At 42.8% G+C, this 18,541-nt stretch overlaps 1 protein-coding gene across 7 annotated transcripts in view; it reads right to left on the bottom strand.

Annotated features, from left to right (window-relative positions):
* Positions 1-18,541, bottom strand: part of MSANTD2 (Myb/SANT DNA binding domain containing 2) — a 41,922-nt gene continuing 23,381 nt past the window's right edge. For 2 of the 7 annotated variants that reach the window (XM_059720069.1, XM_014600858.3), the window contains exons 2-5: positions 18,491-18,535; positions 17,633-17,891; positions 15,320-15,380; positions 1-1,457 (exon numbers count right to left, since the gene is read on the bottom strand). In XM_059720069.1, the coding sequence (XP_059576052.1) occupies positions 605-1,457; positions 15,320-15,380; positions 17,633-17,891; positions 18,491-18,535 (1,218 nt within the window). In that variant the 3' untranslated portion in view covers positions 1-604. Of the gene's footprint in view, positions 1,458-6,035; positions 6,198-15,319; positions 15,381-17,632; positions 17,892-18,490; positions 18,536-18,541 lie in introns of those variants that run through there. The other 5 variants (XM_059720070.1, XM_059720072.1, XM_059720071.1 and 2 more) reach the window with 5 other exon arrangements.

The following is an 18,541-nucleotide window of genomic DNA, read 5'->3' as shown; positions in this document are numbered from 1 at the left end:
TTAAAAAGGCCAGGAGTTATTTTAATGTTAAAAAAAAGCTGATATGGCAACACTACTAGTAAAAAAGTGGGATACATCACAGAAACAAAAGTCTTTGCAGGCAACACTGTTTGGAAATAGTAAAACACTTCTGATGGGTGAAAAAAGTGAAACTCTAAATTATATACAATAGTAGCTAAGGGTGGCATTGAAAGTCTCATTTAATGTGACTCAGTTTAACTTGCCATTATCTATTGCTTATTTATTCAGATCTGTAATAACACTTATTATAGAGACAAGATGTGTAAAAATGAAACATTGTGGAAAAACAGATTTTCATATGAAACGCAAAGTAAAAGCTCTGTCCAATGTGGAATGTACCTACAGTCATTTTGTTTACAGGGCTTTCCTCCTTACTCTTCTCCTTATAAAACTAATTGGCCTGCCAAGCTGTACAGTTTACTTGCTCAGGACAAGTTTTTGTGATCACATGCAAGCATCTTTCACTTTGAAGTTCATTTCACTTTGAAAGTCTGACTTGCCCAACTGCGAACAGATAGGATCCACTTGTTAGCGAGCAACAGTGAAAGGAAACAGGAGCCCTAATCCTTATGAAGGACGAGATTCAGTTGTTAAACCTTAATGGGTATCCAATGGCTTTTTCCAGGCACTCTACCAAAGAGCCAGCAGAAAGAAAATCCCTCTCCACTTCCACAAATTTTATGTAGATGGATTTAGGCGACACACCAGGGTCTACGATGCAGTTCTGAGATAAAAATCCATTGATCCCAACCCACTCTTTACTGAAGGTTTTGGTGTTTGCCTGAAAATGTAAAAACAAGCACTGCTGGAGAGTTCTTACCTCAGCAATGCCAAGGTAACAATAGATAATTCTGGTGGACTCCATATCCACCCTGAGAGAGGCCTGTGGTGAAGGGACATCTGTCTCCCCTTGAGTCTCTTTGCCAGGATCTTGGCCTCTGCGGTCTGCAACAGGTGATTGGGGTTTATCATGGCACTCTTCATAACCAATAGCATACAAACCAGGGCTTTTGGGAATCCCCCCTGGTAATAAATACTGAACAAGGTTTCCTCCAGTTGGCTTGGAGTGAGCTATAGGTATCCAGTCAATCTCCATGTGCAGCTCCAGGCATCTTGCTTCACTAATCGTAATCTCTAGGAATTTATAGTAAACATTTTTCCAGTTCATTTTCTGTACTCTGGTCATAATGACCCTGCCCTCTGGCTTCTCTGAATTGAAATATTCCCGAAGCCGTTTGCCGAGAGGCACCTGAGAACTGATCTCGGCATAGTGGTAACGAATATCCTCCTTCCAGCGTGTGTTATAACCAATGCCAAAAATGGCCAGTTTGTTAGAAAGGTGCAGCCTGGAGAAGTCTGTCCAGCTCTGAAACAGCTCCCATTTTAACTGGACCGATTCCAATATTTGCATAATATTCTGCATGACATCACGTTTTCTAGAAAAATGAACAAACATAAGCCATAAGACAGAGCCCCACTCAGATCCGAATAAAATGTTTAGAACATCTCAGGTTTGAACAAGTGTATCAACTTTAGGAAAACAGAACCAGAACAAGAGCATTCAGACACAAGCAGAGAACAGGGACGTCAAACCCACCTGGCCCCATGGGCTGAACCCAAAGCAGGGAATCAGCCCGCAGGCTGGTAATTTGGCAATGGCAGTATTAATTTCTGCCCCCTCCTCTTGCCACCAAATTTCCAGATGACACTGCTTCATGCTCTGAATCTGGCCTGTGAGGCTCTCCACAGGGCCAGATATTGTGTGGCTGGAAGAGTGGTGATGGTGTTAACTGAATTATAGAAAATGAGGGTTGGAAGGGCCTTCAGATCATCTAGTTCAACCTCCTGGTCAAAGAAGGACCATCCCCAACTAGATCATCCCAGCCAAGGCTTTGTCAAGCTGGGTCCAAGGATGACGATTCCACCACCTCTCTGGGTAACCTGCTCCAGTGCTTTATGATCCTCCGAGTGAGAAAATTCTTCCAAATATCTAACCTAAACTTTCCTTGCTGCAACTTGAGACCATTGCTCCTTGTTCCATTATCTGCCACCACTGAGAACAGTCTAGATCAGCGGATCCCAACTTCGGGTTGTGACCCAAATGAGGGTCGTGGGGGCAATGGCAGCAGCACCACACACAAAGGACGAGCTGCACCACGTGCCGGGAGCTCCCCCACCCCTGCCCCCAGGCAGCCATCGCACTCTGCTCCCAGAAGCAGGTCATAGCAAAAAGAGGTTGGGAAACACTGGTCTAGATCCATCCTCTTTGGAACCACCCTTCAGGTAACTAAAGATTGCCATTAAATTCCTTCTGTTTTCTCCTGTCCAGACTAAATAAGCCCAGTTCCCTCATCCTCTCCTCAGAGGTCACATGCCCCAGGCCCCCTAACCATTTTTGATGCTCTCTGCTGTACTTTCTCCAATTTGGCTAAATTATACATAATTGCTATGGCTGTGGGAGCTGCGGCAATTAACACTGCCACCACTTGTGGCAGTGTTAATGTGATACCACATATCCAACCCCATGGGGAGCCCAGCAGCCTGGATGACAACTCTGTGGTCTAGATCTGACCCATGGATTGCATCTTTGATACCCTTGGAATATATGGAAAAAAGTGGTTCTCTTTCATTATTAATGATTTTGAGCAAACACTCCTATGATGCTCTGGGCAATGAGTTATGCAGTTAAAATAATTATCTATAAAGATATTATTTGTATATGGACAAATATATCATTTGAAAAATCTGCACCTTTGAAATGACTATTCTTTCCCCAAGCTGCAACCTCTTTGTGATCCAGACATGCAACTTACATTTCAAAAAACCTGCGATCACCTTCTGAAGACAGAACTTAATAATATAATACAATGCTCAAAAACTGGCAACATACCCTTTCTTAGCCGAGGATTAGGGAATATTAGGTTAGTATACATGCTTTCACTTGCCAAAAGTTATGCATTACAAAATTTGTGGCTATGTACAGGGCAGGAGATAAAAAAAGTGATAGCAGTCTAGTCTACAAATTACTTTTTGAAAAGACTGAAGGCACCATAAATGTAATCATCTGATTGCATGGTGTAGACCTGAAATACTTTTGGAGACTACAGACAGAATTTCTAGGGATTCCACAGGCCTGTTTTGCCTTAAAAAAATAAGACATCCTTAACTAACAATGCCAAAGGAAGTATCACTAAAGAGATTTACATATTTATAACTAATTAAGCAAGTATATTTGAAATACATCAGGTACGAATATGAATTGCTCCATGTAGAACAGATGGGAAATGCATTTATGACAACTGTTTTACAGAAATATTTATCCCAAGGACCAATAGCCAGCATTATCAAAGTCATATGCAAGTATTACAGCTCTTTTGATAATTGAATAAATATCTGGTTCAGTCCAACAAATCTCACTCACACAGCATGTGCCACTTCAATAATATTCAGAGCACATTTGTACTAGGAAATCATTTCTACAGCACAAACAGGATAGGGTTTGGGGACTTAGCAGCTATCTCCTCACTCTCCCAGCTTGAAGAAATTATCTTTTACATCTTCAGCCTTGTAGAAAATGGATGTTCTCCCTTCACCTAGAGAAGGGGAGCTCCTGTCAACTCCCATACAACAGGGGTGCTGCAGAGATGCATTCTAAGGCCACTGCTGGTAAATCAAGAGGCATTCAGTTCTTGCAGGTGCAGCACTTCATGCACAGCTGAAGATGAGGAGAAGGGATCTCTTGGAAGAGACGGTACAAAGTGGAGAAAGGAGAGCAGGAAATAAGGGGAGAACTGAAATGCGAGTGTTAAAAGGGAAGAAAACCAAGGAGAACATTAAGACAGAAGTATGCAGGAGAAAGAATCAGATGACAGGAGGAAACTCTACCCTGGGTGAGAGGGAAGCACCACTACTTCTGAGAAAGCCAAGCTCGTGTTGGGACATGCATCCAGAGTGGCACAACAGACCAATCATTACGGAGGCAGTGAGACACAGTAGACTCAGTTTCATTTTCACCTCTGCTACAGCCTCCCCATGTGATCATGGACAATTTAGGCTAGAAACAGATATCCTCAGCAAAGCAAAATCAGCTGTGCCTGACTGCACTCCAGAGGTATCTATAGATGCCCCCCGTTGCTGTCCCAGGCCAAATCTACAAGTAGGGGACAATCCCCCCTCCCCCAAGTTGGGGAGCAGGAGAATTCCCTGAGGTGGTTATTCCATGTGTACCCTACAAGCACAGAGTGGCAGGGGGGACTCAAGCAGGGGTCTTAAACAGCCCCCCCTCACATTTACAGTTGTGCATGGGCAAATCCTTCTCCAAGGGATTCCTTGCCCTGCACACAAGGGAGAGAAAACTTGCATTCCCCCTCCATGCTTGCACTCCTCCCCTCCCCTTGCAGACATCTGGGGGAAAATCCCCTGCAAGGTCTGGCTGAAAGCAAGGTTTGCCTCCACCCAGCCACACCTGGGGCTTAGGTCTGGCTGAAGGGGGAAAGCACCACAGAGGTAACAGATGTCTGCTGCAATAACAGGCCAGAGACTAAAACCAACTTGTGTTGAGCCACTGATTTTCCTTTCATGTGGCATAAGAAAGGGTAATCGATGTCTATTTGCTCAGTATTCATGATGCCATAAAAAACTGTTAGGGCAACACAAATGAACCATCAGGCAGTATCTGATGTTTCCACCCCCAGTGTCTCTGTAATTCAGCCCCCCATCTATGACATTCAGATAGCACCAGTACTGCAATATGTAAGTATACAAGATAGAGGTGAGAGGAAGAGAACAAAAATCATGGCATCCTCATCACAGATAAGGAAACTCCTTTGAACATACATGTTAGACAGGTTTGAAAATATACTTTTTTCCTTTAACACTGATGATCTCAATCACAAAACTGCTCAGACCTGATGAAAAATGTCTTGCATTTTAAAGCTTGTCTAACTTCATCCCAACTGTGTAGGTGGTCCAGTAAAAGCTAGCACCCTAAGAAATAGTTGCAAAATTCCTGGACAATTATGGCTACAACATTACAAGATTACTAAGATTATTTTTTGCTTTGGATAATTCATAGTCCACTTGGTATGAATTTCAAACTCTGGATGTGATATGTGTACAAGCCTCATGTAAGCAGACTGGTGACAGCCATTGTGTACTTCATGAACTAAGCCCAGATCAATTGGGTTAGAACTGTTTTCTTTCTATAAAATCTCTCTCTCTCTCTCTATATATATATATATATATATCTTTTGCATATATATAATAGTTCACTAGATGCATCAGCAGTAGAAGAGTGCGTTGCTTCTCAGGAAAGCAATCAAAGGACAGGGAGCCCTAACAAATCATTCTTGCAGTTTTTCTAAACTGCTGCTATTGTCCATGTTTGTTCATCAGCAAAGAGAAAGAGCCCAAAAGGGGTGTGGGGGGGGGAGGGGTTGTTTCAAAGAAATTCCTTGTGCTCCATTTTGCACAAGTTCATCATTTGAAGTGATACTGCTGCTTTCCTGAAAGCTTTACCAATATTCTTCTGGAAAAGGAAAATAGTCTAGCCTCATCTCTCACATACACTCACCATTTTGGTGGAAAAAAATTAAAAGGATGTGAACACCTACACTAACTCAAGAACGGGGCTGACATCAGGCCCTGACCAACTATCAGCACCATAAAAAGTAACACTACCATAAAACGCAGAAGTATTTCTAAAAAGAATTGGAAACATTTTATTAATGCATCAGTCTGGGCTAAAAAGTACAACTGAGTTATTAAAAAGCCAGCCAGCAAGGGGCCTGCTGGCTCTAGAAACCCTAGGAACAGAATTCTGCCTCAAACAACAGTTTGCCAAGAAACCTGTTGGATGCCAAGATTATTTTAATGGGTTCCTTATTTAAGAATATTTTGTAGGAGTACTTATAATTGCTCAAAGTAACAAGAATATTGTATATTTAAGTGCACATGTATTTAGCCAAAATACATTTATATTAACACATGAAAGACTGTAGCATACAAGCCTGTACTTTTTCAATGGATAAAGGTGGAAAAAGCCTTTTCTATATGGCTTTTCTGTTGGTTCTTCAGATTCCAAGCCTCAGATGCTGAGCAGCACTGTCACTACAGCTTGGAATATGGCATCTCAAACTTTCCACTTTAGACTTTTGGAATTGAAAGTTCATCATCTTCTAGGGACAAGACAGACAAGGTAACATTATAATTTGCTGTCTCATTTAATACATTGTTGTTTGATAACACAGACTTGTGTAATACTGATAGCAGTGTTATTCATACATTTACTAAAATAAATTATTTGTTCTTAGAAAAACAGTTCCATTTAAAATTAAATACAGTAGAAAGCAGTACTTGCATTGTTCAGTTAAACACTGAAAGAGACAGTTTAGAACAAAATGTCTTGAAAAATAGGATTGTACAATGCGATCAATAAACTTCACTAAAGCTGTGATTGAGGCTCATGGTGAAAAAAAAAAAGCGTCTCATAATAATCCAACCTTGTCAGGCACAGCACTAATTTTACTTAGGGACATGGTCAGAATGCAGCTGAGAAGATGAGAAATAAGACCTTCAAGGATTGAGACTCTGGACTACAAGTACACAGGAAGCAACTGGTATGATGGTGGTTCAATGAGCTATACTTGCTATTAAGTTCTATTCCCACCTGCGACAGAGTTAGATGGCTCAGCCAGGAATACCTGCAACTCAAGTTTCCAGGATTCTTTCCAGCATCTCCATGACTTGAAATCTTCATACCAAGGGGAGCTATGAATATTATACCATAACACACAAAATTCCAGTTTTAAAAGCTGTGAATGTCACACTATAATAGAGACCTCGTGTACAGTAAAACTATAATATTTTGGAGAGTGCATTGTACTGCAACTGCTTCCCTTTACTTCCACAACCAGCATATAAACTGGATGTAACCCTTCTAACAACCCTGTAAGGCAAGTTGCTCATCTTGCAGATAGAAAAAAAAAAAAAGGTTAAGTAAGCAATCAGAACTGGTAGGATTACAGTACAGGGTTTAATCTAGGTATCCATCCACTGGGCTAGTGTATGTAACCCTTTGTTCTGTTGACATGTTCTGCAATTTAAGCTAGTGAAGATAGAAAACTTAGTATGAATTTATTTTAAGACACTTTTATATACAGGAGACTTTACAGAGACTAAAACAGCTGGTTTCAATGAGCAATTCAATTCTCAAAGTTATTGTTTTCAAAATGTTTCTAGATTCTAGAATATTCAAGTGCTGTTAAAAAGTAGCAGAACAAATATGTAGTTATCCTACCTTTTCAATAACAATTTATCTTGAACTAATGGGTTAACAAGTTCTAATTCATGATTGAATCTTCAAGCTTATTTTACAATGTAACGCAAACAGCAGAAAAGAATGTGCATGAGAGAGAATATAGCTGTTCAGATGGTCATAACCAAGGACCACCTACTTTGTCAGATGCTAGCACTGTTTTCTTCTGATGAGTAAATTATTGCCTATGAAAGCTCATGCCCCTCTGAATCACTCTCTCAAGGTATCACTTTGCTCCACCTTCTGCCTCATTTCTGACTAACACAGATAAACACCTTGCTAACAAGCTTTGCCCGACGAAGGGTTTTTGAGCCCGAAAGCTTGCTTAATAACTATTCTCCAACCATTTGGGTTGGTCTAATAAAAGATATCAAATTCACCCAAGGAACCTTGTCTTGCTAACAAGTATGAATTCAATGTGGCTTCATAGTTTTTAGTCAGTGAAATCTGCTCCCTACCTCTAGTCTGAGCTGCAATTTCAAAGCATGGGGATGGAGTCCCCAAGTTTTATTTTACTGCTCAAGACCAATCCATGGTAGCTTGGCTGTTTTCTAGGGACATGCTTACTTCCTACCAGCCCACATTCCTTCTTGAAGTCTGGAGTATCGGGTTTAAGCAAGAGGAACTTACAGAGCTTAGAGACCAATCATTTACCGTTTGATATTCTACGTCAAAAGAGGTCACAGCTTCAGTGCATGTCACTTCTATATGCAACAGTCTTGGAGAAATTAAGTACAGTGTCCATTCGTAATCAGAATCAAACTGGGTAGATCATTTTTATTCTAATAAATGGAGATTCTAAAACAGTCAAGTGACAAAGTAAAAAGTCCATGAAGAAGTAGAAAATGAGCATGTTTTGGGGGGTTCAATTATCATATGTGGTTGATTCTATTAAATGAGATGCTAATAACTGGAAGTAGTACTGGGTATGACTGTAAACTGCATCCAACTGAAGCTCCTGCTGGCAACGTGACAGCGCTACTAGTGGCAGGGTAGCTCCTATAAAATACCACAATGCTGCAACCTCCAGAATAAGCAAGTAAAGGGCACCTCAAAATCCTGGCCCCCACAGCCTTGTGGGTACTCCTTGGTTGGAGAAAGGCTAAGGGACATCACGCTGACAGAAATGTGCCCTTAGTGAAGTATTAGGCAGTCAGCAGCAGTTCTTATCTGTTGCTCTCTGGCAGAAGCTACTGACATTGAATGTTTAGACTCGGTCTGGTCTTTGGATCCTGCCTCAATGGTTGAAAGCAGGGGGGTCTCGACCTTTTTTGTACCAGGACCCATCTGTAAAGATTGATGGCCAGACCTGACCCAGTAAATAGTTTAAGTAGAAAACAGTTCCCCGGTCCTGCTGGTGCTCCTCACTCCCAACCCACAGCCCCCTGACCCCCCATCCTACTGTGTGTGGGCAGGGGGGCATGTGTGGGGAATGCTAGAGGGGGGGGACGGGGACAGACACACTGCCCCCAGATTTGTGCACCCACAGCAGGCACCAGCATGGGCAGGAGATGCTTCCACGGCCCAGTAGGCAGGATGGCAGAGTGGGGAAGAAAGACTCACTGCTGCTGATGCAACCCCCCCCATGCCAGCCATGCCATCAGCAGCACGAGGAATAACAGATGGGGAGGAGGGCCACACTGTCCTCACCTCCTCTGCATGCCAGCCTCTTGTGCTGGGCCGCAGCTCTACCCCACCTCCATGGCCCAGCCACCACTGCTACTTCCCCTTCTACCCCACCTGTGCTGCCCACCACCCCACCTCCTCTACAGGGTAGAGCTGCAGCCTAAGGGGAGCAGTGGCAGGAAATGGGCCATGGTGTGGGATAGAGCTGCAGCCTGGCGCATGAGTAACTGATAGCAGAAGGTTGTGAGGGCAGTGTGGCCCCCTCCCTTGTCTGTTACTCCTTGTGTTGCTGGCAATGCAGCTAGCGTGGGTGTCCTGGCAGAGGTAGCAACAAGTCCCACAGGCCTCCTCTGCCTTCCTGTGCCAGGTCCCACTTGCTGGATCGTGGAGGCGGCTCAAGCCTGTGTCAGTCCAGCCAGGCTGCAGCCCCGTGCCTACTGTGGGTGTATAAGAGTGCCCCTCTTGCATAGTCTATGCCTCCCCCATGCCCCACAAACTTGCCTGCAGGGAACTGTGGGAGCTGCTCTCTAAACTGCCTGGCTGCTACGTGCATGTGTGTGTGTGTGTGTGTGTGTGTGTATGTACATGCATGTGGTTCCCCCTGCCTTATCGCCCTCCTCCTCCAGTTCCCCCAGTGCCAAGCAGCCTCTTGCAGACTGGAACTTTGCCAGCCTGCAAGAGGAAACATGCAGTTTCTCAGGTTTTTCTCCTTTAAAGGAGAAAATCCACATTTTCCTGCAGCAAATAGAAAACCTGGATCTCTGTTTATTAGTATGCGCAGTGTTAGCATATGGTGAAGCACAAGCAGCATCTATTTTTTTCAAAAAATGTATGCAAAATATGATCCATTTTTAAAGTTTGTTCGTGACCCTTTCATATATTCTTGTGACCCACTTTTGGGTCATGACCCACGGGTTAAGAAACGCTGGTCTAAAGGGCAGATAGTAGGTCTTGGGCAGCTTCTACTCCTCCATATTTCTGCCTAGGTATATGCATCAAAAGTCTTGGTGTGATGATTGCAGGGCTCTGTACAAGCAGATTCATCAGGCACCCGATCAGACCTCTTAAGTGTACAGCAGGCGCTTCCAAACTGTGGTACAGATACCTGTGGGGGCATGCAAGACATCTGTGGGGGCATGTGGGAGAACTTGTGTAACAGTGAATTTAATTTCCACTGTTATTATTATTATAATAAGACGACATTTAAGGGGTTAAAATATAAAACCTTTGTTGGTAAGGGTACAAGGCAGCTGATAAGTCTGGAAGGGGGTACGCAATAATAAAAAGTTTGGGAATCTCCAATCTAGTGGATTGATGGTTGCCTATGAACCATAGGTACCATATTAAACTTGCTCATTCAAGCCTCAGATCCTTTTCTTGGCTAATGAGAAGGATAGAGCTTTCCTGACAACTCAGAGCACATGGTGGAAGCAAAGCATTCTCTACTTATTTCTACTGGCATAGTTCACTGACAGCAAGTTTCTTTACATATGTAATACCATGAATGTTTAGTCAGAAAAGCCAGTGTTGAGAAAGCTCTATGAAAATTCCCATCCACAGGCTGGTTTCAATAATAATTTCCTGTAAACTTAACTTCGTTTTTTCCATTTCTTCTTCAGAGAAGGCTTTTTGGGGCAACAATAATTTATTGTAGAACCCCAGAAAAGAACAGAGGCACATGGACATCTGGCAAGGCTCGTCCTGTATATACAGGAGGCAGCCTTCTGGACCTGCTGGGCAGTTAGCTCCTCCACATACTCTGATAACTACCTGAGACCTTGAAAACATACCACAGCTGGACACCTATCCCTTCTGTCTGACTGCGACTAGGCAGCAGAATGTGGAAAGGATTCTGCTGATATTGTTGCCGAGGGAAGTGCTGATGAAACTAGCACTAAATAAACCCAGCAACTAAGAAGACTATGCTACAAAATACTTCCCCCATCCTACTCCCCTAAAGAATCCAAGTCAAACCAATATAGTGAAGTAGACACCTGTGCATTTGATTACATAGGGAGAAAAGGCTAGGTAGGGCCAAAATTTAGGAGATGAATGCCTGAAGTCAGGTACCAAGATCAACATCCCTAAATTTATGTGTTTTTAAAAGAAAAATCCTTACACATCACAAATCAAGAAAATACTTAGGTATGCCCTTATTTAAGTATACAAGTCCTATTGATTTTACTGGCATTACCATGTTTAAGATTTGGCCTAAGTACCAGGTGACATCAGACCTACCTTGTTACAGGCCTTCCCCTTAAAGTCTATAACTTGGGGAACACACAATGTTTTAACAACATCCTAGATTATTAATGAAATTATCTAGTTTACTATTTATCAGTTTTCCTTATGCAATGTCAGGCTGGACCACAATAAAAAGCAAGCAGGGCTGCACTGATAGAGATTTTTGGGGCCGACACCAATAGCCCATTTTTAAGGAGGCATATCGATGCAATTTCTGATACCAGCCCAGCAGCTTGGGGAGCTGCATGCAGCTGGTAAGTCTGGTGTGGCGGAAGGGGAGGAGGGAGGGGGAAGGGAAGGGGCGTGTGCAGATCAAGGCCCCTATGGTAAGGGAGAAGTGGAGCTGGGGCTGGCACTGGGGCAAGCAGTGCCCAGCCGGGCTGGGGCAGGTGTGGGATGGAGCCACAGCTTGTCCAGGGGGCAGCTCTCACCGCTGTGTGCCACTTGTGCAGAAGCCACTAGTCTGACAGCTTGTCCAGCGGCTCCTGCCGCTCGCCTGCGGGGGGGGGAGGGGTGCAGTGCAGCTCTGGGGCTGCACCAAGCTCTTTCTGGCAGGGAGAGGCTGGACTTAGGGAGCTATGGTGAATTTTGGGGGACTGCAGCACCTCCCCCCATGTTCCCCTGGGCCCAGCCCCACCACCACCACCCACCCAGAGCCCAGCCCCACCACCACCACCCACCCAGAGCCCAGCCCCACCTTTTCAGAAAGAGCTTGGCACAGTCCTGGCCTTGTGTAGATCTGGGAGCACATGTCCCTGCCATACCCTCCTGGATGAGCGGCAGGGGCAGTGGCAGGAGCCGCCAGACGAGCGAGCAGTGGATAAGCCGCTGGACCAGGGGCTCCTGCACGAGTGGCACGCAGTGCTGGGAGCTGCCACTGCCACTCCCCACTCCCCCCAACAAGCCTCGGCTCTGTCCTACGCCCACCCACCCTGGCTGGGCAGTGCTTGCCCCAGAGCCTGCCTCATCCCCATTTCTCCCTCAGCGCAGGGGCCTTGATATGCACCCCCCCATGCCCTTCCCTTCCACCACACCAGACTTACCAGCTGCATACAGCTCTCCAAGCTGCCCAGCTGTGCTCCTCACTGCCTATGTAGTGCGCTGCGGCTGTGCACATGCACGGGCCATTTATTGGCCAAATTATTGGCCATATCAGGCAGATTTCTGATACAGACAATTTGCTTTATATCGGTGCCGATCTGGCATTGGACCGATGTGTCGGTGCACCTCTAAAAGAAAGATAACTTCATCTCACTTATTTCTACTCAGGCCCACAAACTTAACATGCATTCATTGTTGATAAACCTTCAGAGGAGAAAAAAAAATAGTTTACAGATTCTCTCCGTTTGAATCTACAAAAACTATACAAAATAATATATGTAAAAAATTGGATTTGTCTACGTTTTATGCCAAATGTGTTCGGATTCTGCTTCAACCATTCCATCTGGAATGCTTATTTTCTTATTTCCAAGAAAAAAAGCCAATGTGCTGATTGGTATATTAAAGTACAAGGTGAACACTGTATATGATCATAACAAGGTCATATAACAATCATATTGTGGAAACTATATCAGAAATGAATGTTAACTTTGTCAGCTAATAGATTTATAAATTGTCAAGCTGTCTATAGCTAGTTCAACAATAAAAGAACAGTACAAACTTTGCCCTAATATGAAGGTCATTAGGAGAAAAGATCATAATTTAAAATTTAAATTATAGTAATAAGATGTTTTAGTACCTTTTTCCCTAAACTACTAGATCAGGGGTTGGCAACGTTTTTGGCCGGAGTGCCAAAGCCACCCCAACCTCCACCCATGCCTCAATTTGGTGTGCCAGAGATGGGGGAGCTGCAAGGGGCCTGATCCTCATTGCTGGCAGTGGCTGCATGCATGCCTCTGGGTGGACGGCGGGGGGGCGGGGGTTTGCACTGCCCCAGCCCCTTCCCTGCCATGCACTGCAAGCCATGCATGCACCCACTGCTGCCACAGAGTTGGTGCAGGGGCTCCAGAGCCCAGTGCAGCTGTTTGCAGCCTCCCAGCTGCCTTTCATAGCTGGCTCAGGCTCTGGACTGCTGTAGCAGGCAGCTGGAAGGCTGCAAACAGCTGTGCCAGGCTCTGCAGCCCCAGCACCGGTTCCATGGCAACAGCAGCTGCACACATGCCTCTGGGCAGTGTTATGCTGCCCCAGACCCCTTCCTGGCCATGCACACAGAGGAGCATGCACAGCTGCTGCAGCCACAGAACTGGTGTCAGGGCTGCTGAGCCTCATGCATCTGTTTGGAGCCTCCTGACTGCAGCTGGCCTAAGCAGCTGGTGGCAGAAGCTGCCCAGAGTCTGGGTTAGCTGTGGCATGCCAAGGAAAGTGGCCTTGCATGTCATGCTCTGGTACGTGTGCTGGGGGTTGCCAATCCCTGTCCTAGCTACATAACTACACTAGATAATCTGAGATGGTGCAATTAAAGCCCATGTAATCAAGTAAACCCAGAAGGAGCAAAGATTTTTCTCTTCACTTTTGCTTGCTTACAGCAATAGCAGGATTCTAGAGCTAACCAGTTTGTTTAATTTGCTCTACCAAGATAAAGATTAATATAGAAATAAAAGGTTCTTTGCTCCACAGGAAAGAACTCTTCTCCCACAAAGCTCAGGAATCATTGCATAGTTATAGATTATTTTAAACTTCTATCAAACGTGTAGCGCTTAAGGTACAACAGTATGGGGATCATTGCTGCACACTAAGAAGTGCACAAGTGTTTAGAGACTTTGTCTATGTATTCTGTAAAGGTACTTGACAAGATATGAAAGGTCTAAACTCACACACAGCTATGCATCTATGCAGAATAAATCCTCCCAGACTTTTATTAGCTGTTTAAGCATGACATTCAGGTTGATAAAATTAAACCCTACCTTTAAAGGAAATCCCTTAAGGCACTTCTCAAGTGTTCCAATATGAATTTTAGCTCCATTAATTCCAGGAGGCAACAAAATATTTTCCTTCAGCTCAATTTTAACCTGCTAAAATAATTTTGCTCCACCTTAAAGTTCACTTTTAGATATGAACCAAGTTTGGATACTCCCAGTCCAAAAGGGGAAAAATTAGAAATGGCTGAAACTGGAACCAGGACACTAGAACTGAAACCGTCATAATTACAGAAGCCAATGCTCTTCATGCCACAAGTATAGAGACACAAGTTATACTACTTATATGTATGAATACAATCTTTCCTAACATAGAATTAAACTGATGTTGGACAGTAGGTCCCCCACCCCAAAATACACACACACACACACACACAAACACACACACACACACACCCTCCATGTTCTTTAAAAAAAAAAAAAAAAAAAAGAATTATAGCTATTGTTTATAGCAAAATGTCTTCTCTTGTAAAATTCTATTATTCTTCAAATTTAACCAATTTAGAAAAGTAACAAGTCATCTTTAAAGAGTTGCAGAAAAAGCTACTGGTCGGGACACAAAATCAGCTCACCTGTCCTTCACTGTGGCATTTCAGGATTTGTTTTGCCTGTACAGACATTACTTAGGTGTGCATGCTCACTTAAGAAAAGGAAAGGGGCATTTCCAGTGGTTTCCCCACTCTCCTTTTACTGTAGAGGTATTTTTCTAGTAGTTCTCAAATATGTTGATATCAATATCTGGATACTAATTTAAGCTACTCTAATTACAGTCAGAGAAAAAGATACCTTTATGATATCATAATCATTTACATTTTTTCCCCCACTTGCCCAAAGGAACAAAGTGTCAGGCAGATAGAAAAAGAGATTGCAAAATAGATCCAAAAGTCTGGACCTGTCCCATGATACTTTTAGGGCTGCCCACACACATCCCTAATATTTGTGATATGTATTTATACACAGTTTAAATCATTGCACTCATGAAGCAAGCCCTGTTTAATTTGCTGTATAACAAAGCCAAAAAGAGTTGTGAAGCTTTCCACATGTTTAGAGGTAACTGGAAAACTGTAGAGAGCACATTCAACTGTATAAGTCTTGCACAATGCATTTATAATTATTATCAGAAGTTTCAAATATCTTCCTCCCGCGCAACATCCCTAGGGAAATGCTTTCCATGGAGAAACATTCATAAATTACTTACTGTGCATCTTCTGAAGATTCCTGCTTTATCTTTAATGTTCTTTTTGTGGCAGGCATTTCGTCTAAAAGGTAAAGTACCAACAGAAAATTATATTTTAAAACAGTGTTCCCAAGGCTTTTGGTTTGAAATGCAATAAAACTGTTCATACAGCAGGACTTTCTAAGGAAATCTGGAAGTCGCATACATATGAATGCCACCGCTTTTATATTAGCTACATCTTTGTAACTAAATTTTCAAGCTACATGTTCCACTAGGGCAGTGTTGTTCTACCTCTGACCCATGGGGCTCCTCATGGGTCTGGAAATTTGGTGGAGGTATTAACTGCCATGGCTTCCAGAGTCACAGCAATTAACACTTCCACCAGGCCCCTGACACCAAATTTCTGGACTCATGGAAAGCCCTGGGGTCCACATGACAAGACCTTATGTGCCATCATGCAGGGTTACTCCACAGCTGGATCACACCCATGGATTAACTCCACTTGCTGTTCCCATACAGGATCTGGCCTGCAGATCAACACTGGCTGTGGGACTCATTTGGTCCGCGGGGCTGGAAGGCAGAACATCACTGAGTTTGGGGAACATATTCTGCCCCTAGACATGCAAATTCCTTCAAGGACGAGATTAATTCCTGTTTTTAAATCAGAACCTGATTTAACTGCAAGCTACATTCTGAGACCATTCTGTTTTCAAGAGCACACTTGAAGTGCAAGCACCAGAACAAATGCATATGCATTCCATTTGGATTCTATGTCCCAAGAACTTTTTTCATAACTGTTCTCTGAACATAAAAAAAATACTGTCATCTCCAATTCCTTATAAATGTAACTAACTTTATTGAGAGAAAATGGTGACAAAATCCAAGACGAGAATTTGAGTCAATATCTTTATTTGGGATTAGGGTTCTGCTTCTTCAGAAATAACCTTCCACTTTCCCCTCTACAATTCTCCCTATACATTTAATTTTCTAATTGCCCTACTGCTTGATGAATCAAAGTGAAATATGAAGTATATATATAGATTTAAAAAAAATTACAAGGGTGTTTCAGAAATAAAGGCAATTTCAAAGTAATGATCATTTACTGAATCGTAATTTCTCTACACAACTGTAAACAATGGGTGCATCTGACAACACTGCTAGTGTCCCCTGCTATGTAGCTTCCTACTGTTGCACCTATAGAGCATAGGCAACCATTCTGCAACTGGTTTTTGAAACACACTTGAAGTATTCAGTTAATATAAAGGGGGGGCTACTATTTTCATATAAAATTACAATTATTCTGCCACTGGTGCAACGTCGGAATGTACCCATCCCTTGAACACTGTTATAGGAAGATGCACATTTATATTCTTTTTTCCCCCCATATTGTTCGACAAATAAGGTGGAAAACAAAGCAAGAGTTATGTCTTTATCCTTCATCCTTCTCAATACTTCCTTAATTTTCAAAGAAATTCCATTTGGAAGTTAATCAACCTTGATAGCTATGAGCTTCCATAGGCAGCTTTTCTAAGGATAACTCAAAATGCAAATAAGCTTAAGAAAGCAGATCCTCCTGTAATCCTTTATCAGGGTTAGGCAACAGTATGGGAAGACATTTTTTGTAAAGGCAAAACGTGGTGATTTTCTTGGTAAACCATTATGTTAGTTTGATCGTTTTAAGTCCTTACCTGAGCTTATATTGATTCCTATTGACATAAGCCTAATTTTACTTTAACTACAAGCGTTTGCTTTGCTTTGTTTTTTAAAAACACAACAACAACAACACTGAGAGATCATGGGTATTGACAACACAAATCAATTATCCCATTTCCCTCCCCTGTCCCCCCAGTTGTCTTTTAAGCAGGACTGAAGTGGTCAAGTACCACACTAATGCCTCGTGAGGAACAGCTCCACATTTACATGCAACTTTACATGTTTTAAATAAAACTCACCAAAATGCCAACAAATAAGGATACCTGAATGGGAAGCAGAGATTTCTAACAAGTAGAGTCTAATAACAGAAACCAGCAAGTGATCATTTTGTACTCAAATTATAGTTACAGAAAGAGAGTGTTTTAAGACTTTTCAAGAGCCAGGGCTTACTTTTGAGCTTCAGCATATAAGTTGGACTCTAAACTTATACAACTGCACAATGTAAGAGACCGGGTTTTCCCCACTTCTGATTTACTGTCCCTATTTGGGACCTCATATTGTAGGATCATTTAAAAGGTTTCTACCCAAAAAGGCAGAAGTAGCCAAAGAGGAAGTGTGGTACTAAAGCAGCTCCCAGGATAATGCCAGAGAACACAAAAAGACCAATAATTGATTTCTTACCCAACTCCTGTTCTCCTGTTTGGTAGCAATGAAGATCCTGACTGTGGTTTCCCCAATCCTCCTGTGAATATTCCTCCATAGTGCTGCCATCAGATTCCAGCTCCTGGTACAAGCCACTGCTGTTAATGAGTACAGGCTGGCAGGGCTGAGAGTCCCATCCTCCCTGACCAAACACCTGTTCCAATTGTTCAAATGTGTAACTGCTTTTCCTTTTCCCAACACCATGTTCTTTCACTCGACTGTAACACCTGCGAAGGGTCTAAGACACAAAACCTTGTGTTACTCAGTTGGTACTAGCTTTACAGAATGGCAGACATACACTTGCAACTGTAATTATAGGAATGCTAGGCAATTTTTATTCTTATGCTGATAATTTTTCTTTTTTACATGTACTCAAACACTATAATCCAGACATGAGGCTGCCAAATTAACCTATGTATGACAGGAGGTATCACAAATATCTGATGTTTCCAAGACACAGTGCTTTAACTTTAATATTTATTATAGAGAACGATGGCACGTAATTTCTATGGGTTCACCAGTTTCGAGTTATGAATTTTATTTTCTTCCCATTTGCAGAATTCACCCAAACCTGCTAAGTAATACAAGACAAAAATAATCCCAAATCCCCAGCCAGAGATACCAATCAGCAAGTAGAATGAACACCTACAAGAAGGAGAAAGTACAGCTGCTACTGTGCCCACAGTTTAGAGAAGGTAGAGAGGGGAGAGGAGATAGACAGATAGAAAGAAAAGTCCCCAAAAGCAAAGATGGTCCACCTTCCTTATGCTGGGAAGAAGATATAAAGTACAAAAAATGTATGCCTAAACTGTTTAACTAGTAAAATATATTACTTACATATTTTTCATTGCTTACTAACTCACTCTGCCTCTTGAGAAGCTGCTGAAA

This window comes from Alligator mississippiensis, chromosome 16 (genome assembly GCF_030867095.1).
Source record: "Alligator mississippiensis isolate rAllMis1 chromosome 16, rAllMis1, whole genome shotgun sequence".
Lineage (NCBI taxonomy): Eukaryota > Metazoa > Chordata > Crocodylia > Alligatoridae > Alligator > Alligator mississippiensis.
The sequence above is the reverse complement of the archived record's forward strand: the minus strand, read 5'-3'. Positions and strand labels throughout refer to the sequence as shown.